Source organism: Achroia grisella, unplaced genomic scaffold (assembly GCF_030625045.1).
Source record: "Achroia grisella isolate CSIRO2021 unplaced genomic scaffold, CSIRO_AGI_Agris_v1 utg6026, whole genome shotgun sequence".
Classification (NCBI taxonomy): domain Eukaryota; kingdom Metazoa; phylum Arthropoda; class Insecta; order Lepidoptera; family Pyralidae; genus Achroia; species Achroia grisella.
In genome coordinates this window covers 41945-64744 of record NW_026712960.1, presented here as the reverse complement: position 1 = coordinate 64744, position 22800 = coordinate 41945, and the positions used below count along the sequence as shown (strand labels likewise).

Here is a 22800-nt window from a genome sequence, read left to right as displayed (position 1 = left end):
AAAATAACTATATAAAAAAATATTTCCGTTCAACACAGCTAGTCATACAATAATTCACATTTAAGCAATCAATCCTCGGTAGTATAGTGGTAAGTATCCCCGCCTGTCACGCGGGAGACCGGGGTTCGATTCCCCGCCGGGGAGGCATATTTTTGCCATTATTTTTTTGTATCTTCGTTTTATGACTACTCCTACTTCTTTATTTTGCTCTTTCTTAAAAGAAACTAGCAATAAATTATACACTAAATTTTATAACTTTGCACTGTACATTTAACGTCTGAATCCTAACCTGAGAAATCAGTGTTTTATCTTAATTTAATGCATTGTGATTTAAATAACCATCGAATGGACTAGAAGAAAATAAGATTCTTATTAAAAATAAGAATGTACTTACTAAAGGAACAAAAACCTACTCTATTAGGTACTATTAGACGTAGATAACAGTAAAATATCTCCACTCGAATTTTTGGCTTTTTCTATCTATTTATTTGCGTATATTTGTGTCTTGTACATTATAAATACAAATAACCAGTTCAAATTTAATAGCAATTTTATTATAAAAAATAATTAACAATTTCATTTAAAATTATATATTTGAGTCAATTGATTATTTAGATCTACATTAAAAGGACTGGTCAGATTGTTGCGTTCTATTTTTGAAACTTGCGTACATTTATTAGGAGTTACACAATTTCCACTAGAATCTCTCAGTAGGCCCAATTTGCAGTGGCAACCGAGAGTGCAACGCGTTGGACGTACCCTACATGCATGTTTCTGACATTTCGGCTCACAACCGTACCGACAAACAAACTCTTCGTGTGGCTTCGTACATCTTTCTGAAAGAATAATTAAAATTATTGGTATACCTTAGGATGTATAATACTGAAGTCTGTACTTTAATCTTATATAAAAAAATCTCGTGTCACAATGTTAGTTACCATTCTCCTCCGTAACGGCTTGACCGATTTTTATGAAATGCTGGCTGACCCGCACAACTTTGTGTGCATCACACTTAAATAATATTTTTTTAAATTATAGCATATATGTTATTCTAATGTATAAGCTATATTACTGTAAAGTTTCATCGAAATACATTTTGTAGTTTTGGCGTGAAAGAGTAACAAACATCCATTCATAATAACAAACTTTCGCGTTTATAATATTAGTAAAATAATATTAATTATCAGTAAGTACGTCTGAGAATCGGCTACTATCTATTTTTCACACCCCTAACTGATAAGGGTTGTGCACTCCTAATATTTTATTTTTATTTTTTTATACAATGGCATCTTACCTTAATAATATTATAAACGTGAAAGTTTGTAAGTATGGATGTTTGTTACTCTTTCCCGCCAAAATGACTGCACGGATTTGATGAAAATTTATAGTACGGCATATACGATCCATAATACAAATATAGAGCAAATAAAAATATAGGTATTATATAATTTAGGTATATTTTACATGTTATCTTATCTGTGATGTTACTATATATTTTATGCGAACCACGCGAACGAAGTCGCAAGTAAGAACCCGCTATAAACAAACTTTTGCTTACATAATTACGGGCAATATGTTTCAAATAAAAAATCCTCAACGGTAATTATTTTATTACAGCCATTATTCGAAAAAGCTCTTAAAAAATTTAGTACCATATTGTACCTATCTACCTATAAGTATTAATTTTTACAGTCAGTTATAAAAACATATTTATTAAGGTGCAAAATATAAAAGTTAAAGTTCATTGATATAAATATATAGGCATAAGGAATATTGGAAATAAATTTACAGCGCAATAAACTGGTGTAAATGAATCTCCAATAAAATAATAAAAATATAAACAAAATAATAAAAATAATTTATCACTGTGTATAAAAATTAATACTGTTAGGTTATTCTTCAGGTATGGGTAAGTATAAGTTGTAAAAATTTACTTAGATTGCTTAGGATGACTTAGATGTAACACCATCTAAGTATTTATATTTTTTACTATACTGAAAATATTTAAAACAACATTTTGTATCATAATTATGTTATCATAAAATATACTCTTTGTAAGTGCCATAATAAGTTTCAATAATTTTTCTCTTAACTCAACAGTCACAGAAAAAAATCTATTATCTAAAAATGTCTTTTTGTTTATGTCTCTTTATCTATGCTTTTTAAATAGAGGCTAAATTATGACATTCCAGAGGCCTGGCAAAGGTTTGATTAATGTAATGTCATTTTTCACAAATGGCGGGAACTATTTATTTTTATGTCAGACATAATAAACTCGACCCACATGAAGTGTATTGTATTTACAAGTATTTTTCTATTGACCTAACAGAATGTAGATAAGATCTTTTGATTACAAGGTTCTATACGGGGATCCGTTGAGACAAACTGAAGCCATATTTTTTTAATTGTCTAAATCTATTTTATTGAAATACTAGTCATCACCAGTCGAGTTTTTTTCAAATTATTGGTATTAGGTGAATCAGTATTAGTATTAATTTGTACTATCACATTAATTTACTAACTTAAGTAAACTGAAAGAGAAACAATAGCCACTAAAACAAGAAGAGTATACTGTGTAAGTATATTTAGGAATCCTGCGTGCATTGTTATGGTTTCGAAAATTCTAAAAAAATAAATAGTTTTTTTTTTAATATTTCTAGTTTAACCTTGCGCCGTGGTTCAACGGTGATTACGAGAATAGTTGAGCCACTAGATTTGTTGTAATGATCCAAACTTAAAAATATAGAACTTAGAAATCGTTTTATAGAAAATATTTTGGAGTACGCTCGACTTCATGATTTGGTACTTTCATTACGCTCTCGGTATGGGACTTCTAAACGGTAACAAGGCGTATAACGTCTTTTTCTCTTTTTTCGTCTTTTACGTAAAAACGGAATTGTCGCGCCCTCTCTTTTACTTGACTCATAATCTGCAGTTTTAAAACGAATTTGAATAGCAAAAATATTACATAATTTCCTGAAACTTTGTTCAACGGGTTTTTACGAATGAGACTACGATGACTGGTTCCAAGAACGAACTAAAAGTCAGTGTTACTACTTCATTGAAATTATGTGAATTCATTACCACGGCCGCGTAATACAAGGTCTGACAACTTGTCTACGTTTATGCAATCACTTATAACTAATGATTATTACGGATTAGGAAGTTTTAAGAAAAAAAAAATGGTAATAGTATGTTATCAATATATGTCCGATGTAAATTGAGTCTTATGTACTTCATAATACCTAATGCTATCGTACTTAAAGCATCACATATTCCCTGTTTTTTGAGCACACGCAGCCTAGCTCTTATTGGTGGTAGTGTGATGTTATAGACTAGAAGAAATTTCAAAATTGGTACTGATAGTAGTATGTAAATAGTAGTACCGAAACCGAATATCCAAACAGAGGTATAGGAGAGGTAATGATTATAATAATAACCCTGGACAATTTACACAGCGCCATCTAGTCGCAAGGTAAGAAGAGATTGTGTTACGGGTACTAGACAACTGATATAAATACATAGATACATTTTTTTGTACATACACATAATATATATAGAAATGATTGTACCATACGAGGAATCGAACCCGCGACCATTGGAAGTTAGGTGTGCTAAATCGCTAGACCATCGATACCGTCAAAAGATGTAGGTAGATGTGGCTAGGATTAGTTGCGATATTTTTTTGTTACATTATTAATATGACTTGGTTTCCTACGTGGCAAACAGTCTTTCGCTTCAACACAGTGTCCACTCCAATGTCTCAGAAGTGGAGGCTTGCACAGACACCCGCTTGTGCAGATCTTCAGCGGGCACTCGGGCTGAGGTTGGGAACAGTTCGGTTCGCACCAGCCGCACGATAAGAACTCCTCGTCCGGATGACAGTCATCAATGGACGTGTCATGAGCATCTCCTACGGTTACCTCGGCTGGAAACATTTTCTGAATGAGGTTAGGCTCAAAAGGACTTGTATCCAGAGCCGTAAAATATAATAAATAAATAAAAAAAATATCATGAATATCAGACGTCAAGTTACTATCTTAAATGCTTATTGAGCCCGTTCCTTATATGAACCTACCTCATTTATAGACTAGACTAACTTGTTACTTTAAAAGTTCCTACTTCTAATTTATGTATGTTGGCTCCAGATTATTCTATTTATAAATCATTAGCTTCATTTATCAATAATAAAACTGTAACTATAGTTCATAATCCTTTCCTAAATTTCTATTTAATTACCCGTTTTGTTTCTCCATCTATTGTACGTAGTATATAGGGCAATACAGATCCATTGCCAAATAGAAAAAAATGTTTATTAACTCAAACAATAGTCAGTTTTTTTTTTAATCGGAGACAAATTTAATGTTGTCAATATTTTGCTATTCTTAAATAGTGTTGTGGCACTATCAAAATATTTTTTTCATTTATTGGACAACTTTTTTTATGATTCGGCATTTTTAATGCATACACCCCTATATTTTCGTAGCGATATTAGTTCTTCAGTTTATATGGCTAAACAACGTTTGCCGAGACAGCTGGCGTATATATAAAATTACAACTCTATATAAATTTCCGCTAATATATTCCCTACGTGTGGAGCGGGTTAATAAAAAATATCTTAGTCTTGGATGAAATGAAGTCAGGAAAACTTTTTGTATATTTGTTACTAATAATAAATATAAGAAATATAAATTATTATGTAAGTACCTACATATATATAGTGAGATATATGGATATATAAGGTGAGATTAAATAGAAACAAGAAAAAACCACAAAATTATTATTAACGATTTATTTAAATATTTTAAATACAGAATAAATAACTTATCTTAGTACAGCATAATTGTTACAAAGGATAGTTGTTTAACAAATAAATATACAATTAAATATTAAAGCACTTGGCAAATATAATATTAAATAAATAAACAAGATAGCAGAGGACGAAATTATTCAACTCTAGGATCTCAACAATAATTGAAAACAACAAACAATTACAGAAATTTAATATAAATAAATGAGGAATTTCTAAGGATGTAAAACCATTAAAATTTTAATTTAAAATCAAGCCCATCATACTATTATTAATGGATAGTCTTAATATACAATAAATCATTCTGTCTGTATTCGTGTTTATCTCCTAACTCCTATGTGGCTGGACTGATTTGGATAAAATTTTGTGTGTAGATTTAAAAAAGTTCTTGTATGAATTCATTTAGATTAGGTAGCTAGAACAGAATGAGGTCTACTATTAGACGAGTACTATAATTTACTAATAGACGAGGCCCCGCGTCGCTTTGACCCTATATTAAGGTCACAAAAATTAGTCCCAACTTTTACACAATTTCTAAAAAACTGGTTTAGTAGTTTCGGAGATTTCCCGGTCAAACAATGTGACGCGAGGTTTTTATATGTGCAAGAATAATCAGAGTGTTTTCTTGAAAAGCATATTGTCTCTTTTTGTAGACTTACATTTAAGGTCTTACGTCTGGAGTAGGTACAACTCGGTCAAATTAGAAATTAGGTTTATTTTATCTAATTTCACCTATTTTGCCTCAGTACACACCTTCAGGACAGTCTTCGAGTTTCACACAACTTCCATTTGGTGCCTTATAGAAGCCATCATTGCAAAAACAACCCCTGGTACATTGAGCAGGACATATTGGGTTCGGGTTGCTGCAGGTTTTTTCGCAATTCTCGCAGATTTTGAAGATCTGGTGAGGGCCACAGTTTATCTGATAGGGTAACGGTGGAATTGGTCGAGCTGGAACAAAAGATACATATTTGTTATGTTTGGGTCAAAGTCTCTAATAGTAGAGATGTTAAAATGCCTCTAAGCACTAGTAATTTCACTGATAATTTAATATTTATTTCTGATGGTATTCTCTCCTGCACCAAAGATATACGTTGGCGGGATAGAGATTGAGATAAAGTCAGTGTAAAATGACAGTATGAGCAAGAAATCAGATCAGTTAGCTCATCATGTAAATTGTATACCACCACACGGCGGTTTACAGGATGTAGGATGTGCCCCGCCAGCGTAAAGCGTTAGCGCAGACGGGTGCACCATTCCATTATCATCCACAAAAACAAACACTTCTAAAAATGTTTTTTGATGTAAGTTAATTACTTTCATATGTACTTAGTGAACAGCTGTCAATTTGAAATTACACATATACTTTACAATTTTATTTATATATTTGTAACCCCCTTGATGGAATGAATACAATCGTTTAATAAAAATAGAATATATAGTAATAGTAAATTACTCTTTCTTCCCTAATTCCATTTCTGTAGACAAAGGAATACATAATAATTTAGGTATATTTTTATTATCATTTTATAGTATAACCTGCAGCAATAATTTTATGACGATGTTAATTTTATAGTCTACATGTTTTTGAGTAACAAAATTTTGATGGACAGGTAAATAACATATTTATTTCCTCATGAACGCATCAAATATTTTTACTTTCTATTATTCTTTACGACATTAAATATCTCTCTTACACAATTTAGATAGTGTTCAGTCAACTTGCTTTGACATCGATTAGCAGTCGGTTTGGAAGTCGTTGGTGGGGTTTGCGATCTTTGAAATAGTATAGATACTAAATCCAATTTACATTATAGAAGGAAAAGAATTAAAAATTAAATTAATGAGATTATTTAATAAAGGATTGAAAATAACTAAATTGATATGTTGGGAAATATTTTATACATTTCGTTTAAATAACTCTTCCCGCAATTGTGAACTTGGTTATTAAGGGTAACCATAGACTAGATAGAAATCGCGCCATTTTTTTTGTACCTATAGAAAAAATGGCGCGAACATAGATACATACATACATGCTTGCCATACATTTCGAGTTTGGAATAACAATTTTATTCACACATATTAATTAATCTATAAAAATGCATAATTGTTTCTGTTTTTTTACATGTAATAAAAACGTGAACGACTTGAAAAATATCTGTTTTTTATATTAAGGCTTTACGCAAAAGTTGTCATTAGTATGAAATTTTCATAGAATTTTTGGTTACATGTCTGTCAACATATAGGCTAAAGAAATTATAGAGCACACACGAGGATGTATTCGTGGACACTAATTATATAGATATATATAAATAAATCGCCACTGCCGTGGTTCAGAATCTGTCTTGTCATAAAAACAGAAGAAAGTATGCCTGTATCACAAGACTTGCATTGCGGAATATAATATCTAAATATATATAACTCAAATGTGACTGGACGTAGTAATCTATCAACGCACAGCCCAAACCACTGGACGGATCGGTTTAAAATTTGGCATGCAGGTAGATGTTATGACGTAGGCACCCGCTAAGAAAGGATTTTGATTAATTCTACCCCCAAACGGATACAATATGGGATGAAAGTTTGTATGAAATTTTGTCACTTTTAAACCGATCAGGCATTTTGCATGCATAAAGCTACTATGACGTAGGCATCCCCTAAGAAAGGATTTTGTTAAATTCCACCCCTAAGGGGATAATGTACGCGAGCGAAGCCGCGAACAAAAGCTAGTAATTAATAAATGATTTATTTCTTAGTAACTTTACCTGCAGGGCAGTCCTGAAGTTTGACACAGCTACCATTTCGTGTTTTGTAGAAGCCGTCGTCACAGAAGCAGCCTTTACTGCACTGTGCTGGACATTTGGGATTAGGGTTGTTGCAAGTCTTCTCACAGTTCTCACAAAGTTTGTACACTTGGTGCGGAGCGCAGTTGTGCTTGTCAATTACCGTTATATTATTTGCTGGAACAATGCGGATGTAGTTTTAAAGCTTTTGCTATGCAATTTTATGATTGTTACAATATCATTGTAATAGATTTTTCTACATTCAGTTTAAAAGCGTATATTTCTTTCACAGCGTTGGAGATTCACTAATTTTAAACTTACTAATCTAGGAATACTACTGGCAGTTTACAAAAAAAGTAACTTATACTTATTTTATTAGGTTCTATCTGTCTTCTATTAGATTTCGTTTGTTTTTTTTTGGGATATGGGATAAAATATGTGATTGCAAAGATCCCCACATCGTAACCAAATTTGCTTCAAAAATAATTATTTTACAGTAAGTAAATAGTAGCTCACCAAAGTTTATGGTTTGTCTATTAAAGTCATCTGCTAGGGTACCTAAGTGTCACTCATTTCAGCCTCCAAGCAGCTTTCATTTCTAGATGTAATTCGGTTGGAAAGTAAAATAACGTAGTGGAATTACAGGATAAGACATATTAGACCTCCGGAATGACAACGCATGAGTGGCCATCACGTTATCATTAGACACTCGTAAAAACGAATGACGTGATGGCCGTAGTGCTGTTCATATACATGTAGTATATAGGCGATGGTTACATAAATAGTTATTTAATCTACCTTCAATTTGTGTGAACTTCGAACATCGGTTATATTTCACACATTTCCCATCTCTGTCCCTCACCAGACCCTCTTTACAAAAGCAGCCTCTGGAACACTGTGCTGGACAAATTGGGTTCGGATTGTCGCACGATTTATTGCATGACTCGCACAAGCGATACTCTTCGTTCAGTGGACATTCCACATCGTCTGGATTTGTTTTGTATACTGAAAACGTAAAAAGAAATAATTATAATAACTCAGCATAATATACACTGCGTCGTATAATCTCGCGATTAATCGTAGCATATATCTTGGGACAAGTTCAGTTATGATTAATCACGAGATTATCAGAATGTTGCTATTCTATTCTATTCTTTTTTTAAAGTAAGCAGACCTAGTACCTCAGTATCATCTCTTTCACCCGTCAAGCGTCTCGGTTTGTAAGATTATTGGATATTTTATTTAATTCCGCAACAATTAGCATTAACATGTGCGAGACCATAAATATTCAGTTCGCAAATCTGACCACCTCTACTGGAGGCATTACGATATTCTTTATTGGTGTCAAAATTTCGACCGTTATTGAGTCTACACCCATATTACGACTCGTGTTTCGGTTCTGAACGACGCATCATCAGGCATTAAATAAATAATGGATATAGCTTGGAAGCCGGGTGTTGACTGCTCGGCGATCAAGATGTGTTGTAAAATGTGTTTCCATTTGTAGGGTATGAAATTTTGCAGTGAAATTACAGGTTACAGCCATGACGATTACCACATATCAGGTAATCCTACAGACTTCAGGACCAGTTAAAGGCCAACTCTTGTCTGCTACTATTTTAGTCGGAGAGTTTTATAGCAGTGATATGAATATTTACTATTTTATAAATATGCACGGGAATTTAATGAACACAGGTACTATGTTTTTGTGTTTCGCTTTTGTTTCGGTTTCATCCGGAAGTCTTCTTATGGGTGATTAAAGCTCGTTCGTTACAGCGTCTCGCCTCGCATTGATTCGTTGACAGCTTCAGTCTCCTACATCCCGTAGGAGACTGTAGCTGTCAACGTCCGCGATATAATAATGTGAAATACTATGAATATTTACCAACGGGAGGACAATCGGCTAATTTAATGCAATGTCCGGTAGCATTTCTAACATCCCCTTCTTCGCAGTAGCATCCAGTTCGGCAAATACCCTCGCACCGAGGCACGGGATCTACGCAGGTTTTCTGACAACCCCCACACGTCAGCAGCCTCTCGTTACTGCGGCATAATGACCCTACCTGTCCTGTAAAAATAAATGGTATTTCTTAGTTAGACACCGTAGAGATCTAGTGGATTAGCTTAAACCGTAAGATTTGAGTACACATCTGACCGAAAATTAACTTCACCAATAGAAATTGATAAAAAACAACTTAGTGTCAGTTTCTATATATAACTGACTCCCCGGTGATGAAAACATACACCACAAACCAAATAGTTAATGTTTTTTTATTTCCACTGAATTAAAAATAATCTACACCAAGCAAATTGTGGAAACAGTAATTCTTGGTCTGCGATGCATTTCACACGTATTGAAATCTAACACCTAAATACAATTAGTGCGACAGACAAACGCACAGTTCTTGTTTAGTAAACAAATCGATTGTACTCATTTACGAAGAAATACCTGTTACCTGTTTACCAATTCTGACTGTTTTCGAAGATTATTCTTGTAATCAAATGCCTCCTATAGATGCTGTACTAAGTTTCTTTTTTTATTATTAGTTTCCTATGAATATATTCCGAAAGTGCATTACTGTATTTAAAAAATATTACATCTATAAAAAACTATACAGTTAGTAACATGAGACTGTTAAGTAAAGAAAACAAATAAAGGTAATTTTGTAACTTCAATTTAAGTTTTAACAGAATTTACAACAAAACATTTCTGGACACAGAATAAAGGAAAAGTTACCTACCTCTTGTGACCTACAAACAAACATGATATAAGGTGCGGTAGTTAACAATACCATATCATCAAGACACAATAAAGGATACAGTTGATATGCAACAAAACTTATACAATTGATGCTAATTAGTATAAAACCCGTTGGTCATATCACAAGACCGGTCCTATTGCGTCCACGTCACGCCGCATAGAGTTTATGCAACGTATAATGTTTTTTTTTACATGCTATTCTAATGCTGTTGGCCGCAGCTGGCTTTTACAGCTTCACCGAATGATAAGGAACGGGTGCAGTTGGCACTCCAAACCCGCGGAGGGACTTATGGAGCGGGTGACAGCCAACTCCTGCTTGACGGATGCGATTGTAGTCTGTGAACACCGTGAGTTTCGAATATAGGCTCAGGTTGTCGTAATTTGTATATCCGTTTGAATTGCTTGGGGATCGATGGGATGGTATTTGATAGCGATGTTTAATCGTATCGATTTGACGGTCTATCACAGGCGAATTATCCATAAGTCTTCGATCTCTCTTTAAATAAAATATGCAAATTTTTTTTGGGGTTTTTTCATCAAGTTTAATTAAACTTGATGAAAAGAAAAAAAAAATAAAGAAAAAAACTTGACGAAATTCTGTCCATAAGACAAGGAAACTATTATGAACGTTTCATATTAATCAGATTTTTGTGAACAATTTTCGTTTATATTTCGCGTAAATGTAAAATTAGATTATCAGCATTGGTGAAAATAAAGTAAAAGTACCCATCTTTAACTCATTTGTATGAACAATCCAAGACAGTATAACAGTTTGAAAAATGTATATGACACAAAACGAAAAAAAAAAAAAATTTTATGTAATGACGGGTTACAACACCCGAAAAAAATGGAAGATTATTTTATCGGCAAAATTTCGTCTGAAAAAATTGCTGTCGCGCTTCGTTGAAGGCGTCTGCCTTAAACGAAGGTCTTTGAATAAAGATAGAACGAATACTGAAGGAAGTATATCGACATAATTTTAATGCGTGGACACTTCTATGAAGTCAAACTAGGCATGTGCCTAGCGGGGCGACGTTACAAGCTGTCGGAAGTTTACTATACCAGCCACGCAGACGACTTTTTACAGTCTATATCTCACCTATTTCAGCCCCCTAATAGCTTACTTTGTAATCCATTTTTCAATCGAAGGGTGAGACTAGGCAGTGAAATTTGTCTCACCTATTTCAGCCCCCTAATAGCTTACTTTGTAATCCATTTTTCAATCGAAGGGTGAGATTAGGCAGTGAAATTGGTCTCACCTATTTCAGCCCCCTAATAGCTTAGTTTGTAATCCATTTTTCAATCGAAGGGTGAGACTAGGCAGTGAAATTTGTCTCACCTATTTCAGCCCCCAAATAGCTTACTTTGTAATCCATTATTCAATCGAAGGGTGAGATTAGGCAGTGAAATTTGTCTCACCTATTTCAGCCCCCTAATAGCTTACTTTGTAATCCATTTTTCAATCGAAGGGTGAGACTAGGCAGTGAAATTTGTCTCACCTATTTCAGCCCCCTAATAGCTTACTTTGTAATCCATTTTTCAATCGAAGGGTGAGACTAGGCAGTGAAATTTGTCTCACCTATTTCAGCCCCCAAATAGCTTACTTTGTAATCCATTATTCAATCGAAGGGTGAGATTAGGCAGTGAAATTTGTCTCACCTATTTCAGCCCCCAAATAGCTTACTTTGTAATCCATTATTCAATCGAAGGGTGAGATTAGGCAGTGAAATTTGTCTCACCTATTTCAGCCCCCTAATAGCTTACTTTGTAATCCATTTTTCAATCGAAGGGTGAGACTAGGCAGTGAAATTTGTCTCACCTATTTCAGCCCCCTAATAGCTTACTTTGTAATCCATTTTTCAATCGAAGGGTGAGACTAGGCAGTGAAATTTGTCTCACCTATTTCAGCCCCCTAATAGCTTACTTTGTAATCCATTTTTCAATCGTGGGCTGAAATTAGGCAGTGAAATTGGTATCATCTATTTCAGCCCCCAAATAGCTTACTTTGTAATCCATTTTTCAATCGAAGGGTGAGACTAGGCAGTGAAATTTGTCTCACCTATTTCAGCCCCCAAATAGCTTACTTTGTAATCCATTATTCAATCGAAGGGTGAGATTAGGCAGTGAAATTTGTCTCACCTATTTCAGCCCCCAAATAGCTTACTTTGTAATCCATTATTCAATCGAAGGGTGAGATTAGGCAGTGAAATTTGTCTCACCTATTTCAGCCCCCAAATAGCTTACTTTGTAATCCATTTTTCAATCGATGGGTGAGACTAGTCAGTTAAATTTGTCTCACCTATTTCAGCCCCCTAATAGATTACTTTTTAATCCATTTTTCAATCGAAGGGTGAGACTAGGCAGTGAAATTTGTCTCACCTATTTCAGCCCCCAAATAGCTTACTTTGTAATCCATTATTCAATCGAAGGGTGAGATTAGGCAGTGAAATTTGTCTCACCTATTTCAGCCCCCAAATAGCTTACTTTGTAATCCATTATTCAATCGAAGGGTGAGATTAGGCAGTGAAATTTGTCTCACCTATTTCAGCCCCCAAATAGCTTACTTTGTAATCCATTTTTCAATCGTGGGCTGAAATTAGGCAGTGAAATTGGTATCATCTATTTCAGCCCCCAAATAGCTTACTTTGTAATCCATTTTTCAATCGAAGGGTGAGACTAGGCAGTGAAATTTGTCTCACCTATTTCAGCCCCCAAATAGCTTACTTTGTAATCCATTATTCAATCGAAGGGTGAGATTAGGCAGTGAAATTTGTCTCACCTATTTCAGCCCCCAAATAGCTTACTTTGTAATCCATTATTCAATCGAAGGGTGAGATTAGGCAGTGAAATTTGTCTCACCTATTTCAGCCCCCTAATAGCTTACTTTGTAATCCATTTTTCAATCGTGGGCTGAAATTAGGCAGTGAAATTGGTATCATCTATTTCAGCCCCCAAATAGCTTACTTTGTAATCCATTTTTCAATCGAAGGGTGAGACTAGGCAGTGAAATTTGTCTCACCTAGTTCAGCCCCCTAATAGCTTCCTGTGTAATCCCTTTTTCTATCGGAGGGAGAGTCTAGGCAGTGAAATTGGTCTCACCTATTTCAGCCCCCAAATAGCTTACTTTGTAATCCATTATTCAATCGAAGGGTGAGATTAGGCAGTGAAATTGGTCTCACCTATTTCAGCCCCCAAATAGCTTACTTTGTAATCCATTATTCAATCGAAGGGTGAGATTAGGCAGTGAAATTGGTCTCACCTATTTCAGCCCCCTAATAGCTTACTTTGTAATCCATTTTTCAATCGAAGGGTGAGATTAGGCAGTGAAATTTGTCTCACCTATTTCAGCCCCCTAATAGCTTACTTTGTAATCCATTTTTCAATCGTGGGCTGAAATTAGGCAGTGTAATTACTGGATGAGAAGCAGGACATCTTCCTTATACATAGTCAACATAGTCCTCCAGAATGGTAACATGTGAGTGGTATTGCAGGCGTCATTAGCCGTAGCGAGGATTTTTTACAAAGTATAAAATGAAGTCGTTTCCATTGTATCATTGCTTAGATTTTTTAAACTACGCAATGGATTTTAATGCAGTTTTAGCAATAGATGGAGTGATTGAAGAAGAAAGTTAATATCTATAATAATTGTAAGCCCGTGCGAAGACGGAGCGGGTAACTAGTTGTATACGAGTGACTGTTACCGCTTACTAACAGGTGGTCTGCATGTTTTCCATTTCATATAAATAATTCCATGAAGAAATCGTTATTAAACCTATAATATAAGAATTAATTATTAATTAATATTCTGACAAACCGAACTCATTAAATGGCGGGTGCCCTTTTTGATAATACCAATATGCAGTAATATTGCAATATGACGTAGTTAATTGTATACGATGATTGCGAAATTAACAAAACCGTACAGACATTTAAAACAATTTTCAGATAACAAATACATTAATAACAAATCACTGGGAACTGATATTAAAGAAGAATAGTGTCTCAAAATATTTTCTCTTGAAATACTGTGAATAATATTTTATTTGAAATATTTATTGTAGTTTTATTTATCTAGCAATATAAGACAAATATTCAGAGTAAGAAGTTTCAGATAGAAAGATAGATAGAATATACTTTTTATTTATACTATTCATTATATACAAGAGCAAAAATATTAATTTCTAAACATTTGTATGATTACAATAATAAATTAAGTGAAGTGAACAGAAAGTTGAAAACATAACAATAAATTTAAATACAAACTTTAGAATATAAAGACATTTCTGATTAGCCATTACAATAAAAGGTGTCTAACAGTTTGCTTGCTTGAGCAGTTTTTGTAAAATATTTACTCATATGTATTTTATTTATTATGAGATACGTAATGCGAAATGAAGACTAAGTGACCAGAAAAGTGATGGCCATTGTCGAAGGCAAGCGGAACAGAGGACGTTCACAAACAACCAGGATAATACTCGTCCAGCAGGATCTTTTAACGTTGAGTTTAACACCGGAGATAACGCGAAACAAGTATGGTATAAAAGTATCAGAAGAACTAGCACCAAACAAGGAAGTAGCCAGCAAAATTATGGTGATGTATTTTGTTGCAATTTAAAAAGGATAACAAGTGACTAGTGTATTTTGTTTTTTTTTATAGATGTAACCGGTAAATTTGAATAGTGACTATATACAAAAAATTTACTTCGTAATTGAGAACTCGTAATATTTCTTCGATGGAATAATGGGAAACGTAATCAGGGGTGTTTTAGAGATGCATGTTTTAATTCTTTTATTTTAAAATTTTTAATATCACATTTTTTTATTAAAATATAAATAATAATATTATTCCAGGGCGCTGTCAAGTTCATTTAGTACCAAGCTCAGCAGAGCTAGTGTTATATGTACTACTATAAATAACTGATAGAAATACTTAAATATTTTTTTTTAAATACATACATAATATACATAGAAAATACCCAGACCGATAAATAATCATACTTATAAATATAAATGTTTGTATTGTGCGAGGAATCGAACCTGCGTCAATTGTAATTAAAGCGGTGTGCTAAACCGCTACACCAACTTAGCCGCCGTAAATGACATAAATATGAATTTATATTACAGTTGTAATATTAATCTTATTAATATTATAAACGCAAAAGTTTGTGAGTATGGATGGATGTTTGTTATTCTTTCACGCAAAAACTACTGAACGGATTGCGATGCAACTTTACAGTAATACAGCATATACATCAGAATAACAATAACTTTCACGCGAGGGAAACCGCGGGCACAGCTAGTATGTTATAATTCCAATGAATGTTGTACCCACCTAGTATTTGTTTAGTAGACAACACAAAAAACAGACACACAAACAAGCTCGCGAACTCCATAACGTATCACTGGTGCACGCGCGACGCACTGACTGACTCGTGCTGCCACACTCGATTTATATCTCCTTTGAATATGATTGTGTTGCTGTAAACCAAGAATTTTGACTATATTAAAAAAGTACAGTAGTTTTAATTAATTAATTAATTTTAATCCCTAATTTTTTAACAACGACTGTTTATTTTAAAATCTTTTTCTGCATATGTAGTTGAGGTTTTATGTTAATTTATTATTCAATGTCATTTTTTACAAACGTATTATTTATTTTCATATTTAGAACATTATCAATATAACGATTTTTTAATGCTGATTTTTTATTTATTACTTTTTTTTTCCTAAAACGAATTCGATTTGGGCGTTCATTTGTGTGTTTGTGTTTATATTAATTAACCATAGCACGACATTTTGTTTTCTTCTTTGGTTTAATCTGTGTTCTTGGCTCTCTCTCTATAAATGCACTGTTGATTTTATAGATTGGAGTTATAATATAGAACTGTTGGTTTTATAATATAAACTAATAATACTTATGAATGTGTGTAAGCTTGAGCTAAGTGTACCAACCAATTTGAATGAATATTTTTCTCAGTTCATAAAATTTGGTTTGCCAGTATTGGTTTCATACGAAATTTGTCATATTTCGTATCATCATTTTTTGTTGGATTAATCAGCTGCGATTGTAATGGAATTGTATTGGACATATTTTTATTTTTAAATTATTGAAGCACTACGTTGTGACGAAAATTTGTTACGGTAGTAGTATTATATCAATACGTGAAATAAAACCTTTGAACCCCTTTTTACGAAAATTGCGTGGATGGAGGTATGAAATTTCGCACATTTATGGTTTACATAGTGAAGAAGTGCTGAATACTAATATATATTTTTAATTATGCATAAAAAATACAATAAAAAAACATTACACACATTACTATGTATTTTACACACATAAAAGTATAGTTTTTGACAATAAAATACGATTTTAAAAATGTTCTTTTATAATTTTGTGAATTAATATCACATTAGCTGTTCCTGTTGTACCTGTAGGTACTTTTTCGTACTTTATAATTATATTAGTCCAATGCTCGATTTTTGATCATAAGTTATTTAAATTATAAGTTAAAATATTAGTAAGCTTCTACTGTCAAAAGTATTCTTCTGCGTGTGTCAAATACATAGTAGTTGTTTTTTTTTTATTGATTTAATGCATTTTTTATCTATACATATAGAAAAAATTGGAGTGTCTGTTTGTAATATTGAAATAACCGTTTTTTACTATGTGCATATGAAAATGAATACGGTACATACACCAAAATAATAATTTCTGAAATGGCTGGACCGATTTTGATAGGAATTTTTTTGGCAGGGAGCTAATTTAATAGGGAGTAACTTAGTCTACTTTTATTTTAGAAAAAATCTTTTATTTTAGAATTAAAGTTATATTCCACGAGGACTATATAGTTCTGTAGAATATAATACTCTACCTGGTGCAGTTCGAACGATAAGGTTGGTTTATGAGGCGGTTAATGACTGCTGTCGTGAGTTGGTCATTTCAACGTGTGTCGTATCAGGCCAAAAGCGGCGAAAAGCTATTTTTATTCTGAAGGTCACCGTTCTCATTCATTTCTGATTCGTTTTTCTTTAACGTCAACAGTAGTTTACCTTTAGTTTATCTGTAAATAAAAACATGTGGTGGTTTTAATCACGTTTGGTTGAAATTTATTTATTCATTGGAATGACAAGCTGACTGCCTACATGATGCTAATTATCTTATATGTGGTAATGGTAACTGTGGTCTGTTTAGGCATGAAGGACATCATCATATGAAGCCCACGGTAACTCTCATACGTTGCCTACCAGAAGAAAAAGATGTACTATATGCGTCTACTTACCCTGTTAATTCACTGTTAGTTTTTACCTCTCCAACTGAAGTTCATAAAAATTTGACGTCCAAAAACGGCTAAAATGTCCTACATGAATAAATGATTTTTGAATTTGAATTTGAAGCTTACATAGCAAGCTGTTTATCATCTAAAATACGTTAGACAGTAAACATATCACAGGTACGGCATCTACCGTAAAATAAATTAAAAATTAAACATTAAAATTTAATTGTTTATCTGGACATTTTGTAAATTAATTAATTTTATTATTTTACTATCACATTCGGATTGATATATGCCTTGTGTAAATTAAAAAGAGAGTAATGTAGCGTTCATATGCAAACGGCCGGAAGTGTGTTGTCTTATTTCTGATGGTGCAACTGATGTACATATAAAAACAATGGTACCACACCAGGTGAACCAACTGGAATGTGAGACAGAGCTATTCATGAAGAGAAGTTTTTTAATAATAATAATAATCATCATCATTTATTCAGCATAGCATAATACAGAGTATAAAAGTAAAGCAGAATAAACAAAAACTTAAAAGTTAATATTGCGCAGCTGAAAGGCCTATAGCGTGCCACAGTAGCGATGATTTTCAGTGGAGCCATTCGAAAAAAGAAATGGCATTCTTGATATTTTTACTTTAAATATATAAAGTGTGAAGCGTAAAGTTTAAGCATTTTTATGATTATCCATTTAATTAACAACTATATATTGTGTAACCTAAATGAAGAAATTTGAATTTCGAATTTTATGCTTTTTTTCTAACAATTATAATAAAAATAAAAGGTAAGAGGAGAAGGGAAAGACCAAGATACAGCTATAACAAGGACAAAAGTTGGAGTCGTCTCATATAATGTCATAACTAAAGAGATTGATGGAAAATCGTGGGAAAAGTCAACAACTACACTGACAAAAGCGCAACAATTAAATTACGAATAAAATCAGGTGGCAGTTCGCCTGCAGCCGCACCATACGTCCTTTTACGGGTTTGGAGTGTACTGCACTCGCCCCCTATCGTCCCGTGAAGCTGTATAGGCCAGCTGCGGCCAACAGCATTAGAGATATCCAAAAAAACTAGGAATGAATGAATCCCTTATCTACAATAGTACCCACGGTATATTAGTTCTACATTAATCAATTTATTGATAGAAAAAAATCTTCTGTTGTCTATGAGATAAACAAGCGGAGATGCATCTTGTTGCAATGATACGTCACGATACGGGCGTGTGGTACGATGACGTAGCCATTCACCTTCGCAAGATGATATCATTGTAAAGTACCAGTACCGCCATATTGCCATATCTGTGTTTATTAATCTATGTACAAACGTAATACAAGACGGATTTGCGTAAATATATACATGTATACCATAAATATATGTGTATAAATGTAATTGCATAGTTCAAGGTTCAGAAGAATAATGAAAAATGGATTCTTTTATGGAATTTAAACATGGATTAGAAAACAAGCTGGTGGTCCACCAGGGGGAAAGAGGACACCATGGATTATATACATATAAGATGTACGGACATCACAAAATGAATTTGTGACATCATGCTTTGCTATATTATCATTGCGATGTAATGACACTTCGCGTAATTTTTTAAATTATTTATTTATCCTTGGGCAATTCAGCGTTATCTAGTCCCAAGGAAAAGAGCTTGTGTTATGGGTACTAGGCAAGTGACATAAATACTTAAATAAATCTTTTTTGCATAATATACATAGAAAACAACCAGACTGATGCATACAATCATACTCATAATTATAAAGTTTTGCACCGTGCGAGGAATCAAACTCCATCCCATCGGAAGTAAAGCGGTGTGCTCAAATGCTTTACTTCCGATGGTCTCGACTTTAAAGCTCAGAGAAACTTGAGGACCTAGGTGGTCGTTTCTTTTAGCCTATCTTTTACAATAAAAATATGAAATCTATCCTAATGATAATATTTTTAAACAATAAACATTCCAAAAGTAATATATAGCACCTATATGGAATTTTTTTAAATGATATTTTTGTGAAAATTTACTCATGTAAGTACGTGTACTCGATTAAACAAAATTTGAAACAGGATTTTTTTTTTATAATGCCACCACTGCAGGCACAGGCAACAACAATAAACGACTTATACGTATTACAGTCTAAAAATTAGATACAGGCACCCAGGGCCGTCAAAAATAACAAATGCATTACAATATTACAATTTAAAATATTACTTTTAAAACAGGCACCCAGGGTCGTCAAAACATCTTGATTTGATGCGATCAGTGAATTAAGGTGGAGATTTAGAGTATTATCTGTTCTTCACTGTAAGCCTCTTGCAATTTTCTTAATGCGTTCGCTTCACGGCTTATCTGCTTCGAGGGTCAGTAGGGTGCTAGGGTTGTCTACAAAATGGATTTGTTTATGAAATATTAAATACACTTTTAAATTATACCTATTAAATTTTCTTACATTAATCTTTGCTAGTATTATAAATTAATTATTTGCTGTTGGATATTCGTTTTCCGAGGTGAACCACCAGTACCGTTTGCGAAGATTTTAGCAGACAATAACGAAGGAGGTAATAATGAATTCCAAAGAAATCTTGCCGATTCAGTAAAGTAATTGGTTCATGTGTATGATTGTTTGTATCGGTCTGGATGTTTCCTATGTATAATAAGTATGTATTTACGAAAGAAATCTATGTATTTATCAGTTATTTAGTACTCACACAAGATTTAGGTTGCTTACTTTGGGAGAGGATGTCCTGAAATTTATTATTATATGTTTGGGACCATTTACAAAACTTGATCAAAGTATAAAATTTGTTTCACCAAATACAGTTTATCAACATTGAAAGGTAATAGAGAGAAATTGAAAAAAAATGTTTTATTTAAATTTGTTTATGGCAAATTTGAATAAATAATAAATTTATTGATTGGCAACCCTGACTGCAGTCGCGTGGCTCTTTATCGCTTCTGTCCCCTTTAGGGCTGTTGCGATAGTGTCTTTACTATACCCAGGGGAGGGGGTTCGATTCTATTCCGGAGATTGCACGATGCCATTGTGGTCAATTAGTGCATGTAAGTACCAACATTCTACTGAATTATAGTATCTATTTAATTGTTCCCCCAAACAATACACAATCACGTACCAATTTGTATTTATTTTCATGGGAAACAGTAGTTTAGATTCCATTAAGATATTATAATTTATTAATTATAATTATAAAGTATACCAAGCTTAAATATTAATAAAATAATCTTTATTTAAATAAACTTATTATCACTACCTTGAATACTATTTTTTTTATCTTACCACCAATTCGGAAATAGAGTCATCACAAGAAGAACGAGCAAGAAACTTGCCTGTTGCTCTTTTAAATAAATGTTGTTGTTGTTGATAAACCTGAAGGTTTGTGTGAAACCAGAAATATGATTAGACTAGAAATATTTTCATTCAGTTCAATATTTCAAATAAATTTAAAATAGTCCTTTTTTATTCTATCACTCAATCGAAACGCAGAGTCAGTTAATAGAAACAAGCAAGAACGCCAACTTAAACTCGTGTTGTTATTTACTACTTATGTAGTTAATCCAAGAGACATACGAAGTTATTAGAAACGACGAACTTTGAACCTTTGGGTTTAAAAACACAAGAAAACTGTTAACGAAGTTTTTGGTATCGACGAGCTTTGAACTTGCGACCTTTGGGTTTACAAGCCCAAGAACTCTTAGGCAACATTACTCTCAATTTCATTCAAAGCCTTTAAGAAATTCGTTTGTTTTTTCGGTTTTTTGTACGTTAAATGTGATGATGACAATACCATCGTACTACTATTAAATCAACGTTTACTACTATCAATTATGTTATCTGTGCTACTATTAAATCAACTTAAATTAATGTGATACCAGCCAGTTCAGTAACTTAGCTGCATCCAATATTAGAAGTCTGTGCCAATATTTCATCGAATTTACAGTTAAATAGGTTAGAAATGGGTACACCCATTTCTAACCTATTCAACTGCAAATTCGACAGCCTCGGTGGTCTAGCGCTTTAGCACACGGCTTTACGTCCTATTATCACGGGTTCGATTCCTGGCGCGGTACAAACATTTGTATTCATGAGTATAATTGTATGTGCGATACATATTCTGGGTATTTTTTATGTATATTATATATGTATTTATATAAAAAAAAGTGTCTATGTATCAGCAGAATTAGAACTTTTTAATTAGAAAAATCTAGACTGACTGTTATAATTCGATTCTATGCTCAGTCTGATCCAGTACACAAATATTTAATAAGCATTACCATATAAAGTAAGATTAATAAGAAACGATATGTAATTACAATCTATACATATAAATAAAATTGGTGTGTCTGTTTGTAATATTGAAATAACCATTTTTTACTACATGTATATATTCATATATATAAATACGGTATATACACCAAATTATCATTTTTTACAATCTTTATCTGTCTGTCTGTCTGTTTGTTAATCGGCTAATCTCTGAAATGGCTGGACCGATTTTGACGGGACTTTTATTGGCAGGTAGCTGATGTAATAAGCAGTAACTTAGACTACTTTGATTTTAGGAAAATTCTCTAATTAACTTTTTTGTTAAATTCCACGCGAAGTCGCAAGTACAGCTAGTACTAAATAAAAAAAAGGAAGCATCATCAAAAACATAATGATTGATCCAAACAGGTCCGCCGGTACATATACGGTAAGCGTGAATGATTCGAAAGCGTATAATGAAAGTATATTGTAAAAAAACTAATAGTTGATGAAGGTATGGAGTTACATTTGAAAGTTTAACAAATATATCTCTCAGATACACAAATAAGTAACACCACAGCATCTGTTAAACTTGGAATGTTCGTAATGCATCTAAAAGAGACTAAATTATACAAGCTTTGTAGTTAAATAATCTTTGTCTTTGTTTCTAAGATTTTGTTTGCTATCTATACATATAAATAAAATTGAAATGTCTGTTTGTAATATTGGAATAACCATTTTTTACTACATTCATATGAATATAAATATGGTACACCAAAATAACATTTTTTACAATTTTTGTCTGTCTGTCTGTTTGTACCGGCTAATCTATGAAATGGCTGGACCGATTTTGACGGGACTTTTTTTAGCAGATAGCTGATGTAATAAGGAGTAACTTAG

General features: G+C 33.1%; 1 protein-coding gene and 1 non-coding gene across 2 annotated transcripts; one reads left to right on the top strand and one right to left on the bottom strand.

The window, feature by feature from the left end:
* Positions 1-72: 72 nt before the first annotated feature.
* Positions 73-144, top strand: Trnad-guc (transfer RNA aspartic acid (anticodon GUC)). The gene has a single exon. It is a non-coding gene; the product is annotated as a tRNA-Asp (tRNA).
* Positions 145-576: 432 nt separating this feature from the next.
* On the bottom strand, positions 577-15770 carry LOC131848929 (zonadhesin-like). The gene is made up of 7 exons (XM_059198889.1): positions 15687-15770; positions 9479-9661; positions 8392-8598; positions 7576-7770; positions 5564-5761; positions 3719-3928; positions 577-836 (listed from the first exon to the last, which is right to left on the bottom strand). Exons 1-7 carry the CDS (start codon positions 15745-15747, stop codon positions 577-579), a joined length of 1314 nt encoding a protein of 437 aa, XP_059054872.1. The 5' UTR covers positions 15748-15770.
* Between the last annotated feature and the right edge of the window lie 7030 nt (positions 15771-22800).

Coding starts and splice junctions, on each gene's coding strand:
- LOC131848929 (XM_059198889.1), bottom strand. CDS start 15,747: ATGGAGTTCGCGAGCTTGTTTGTGTGTCTGTTTTTTGTGTTGTCTACT. Junction 5,762..7,575: donor ACTTCAGGACTGCCCTGCAG/GTAAAGTTACTA, acceptor CTTTTGTTCCAG/CTCGACCAATTCCACCGTTA. Junction 3,929..5,563: donor ACTCGAAGACTGTCCTGAAG/GTGTGTACTGAG, acceptor AAATGTTTCCAG/CCGAGGTAACCGTAGGAGAT.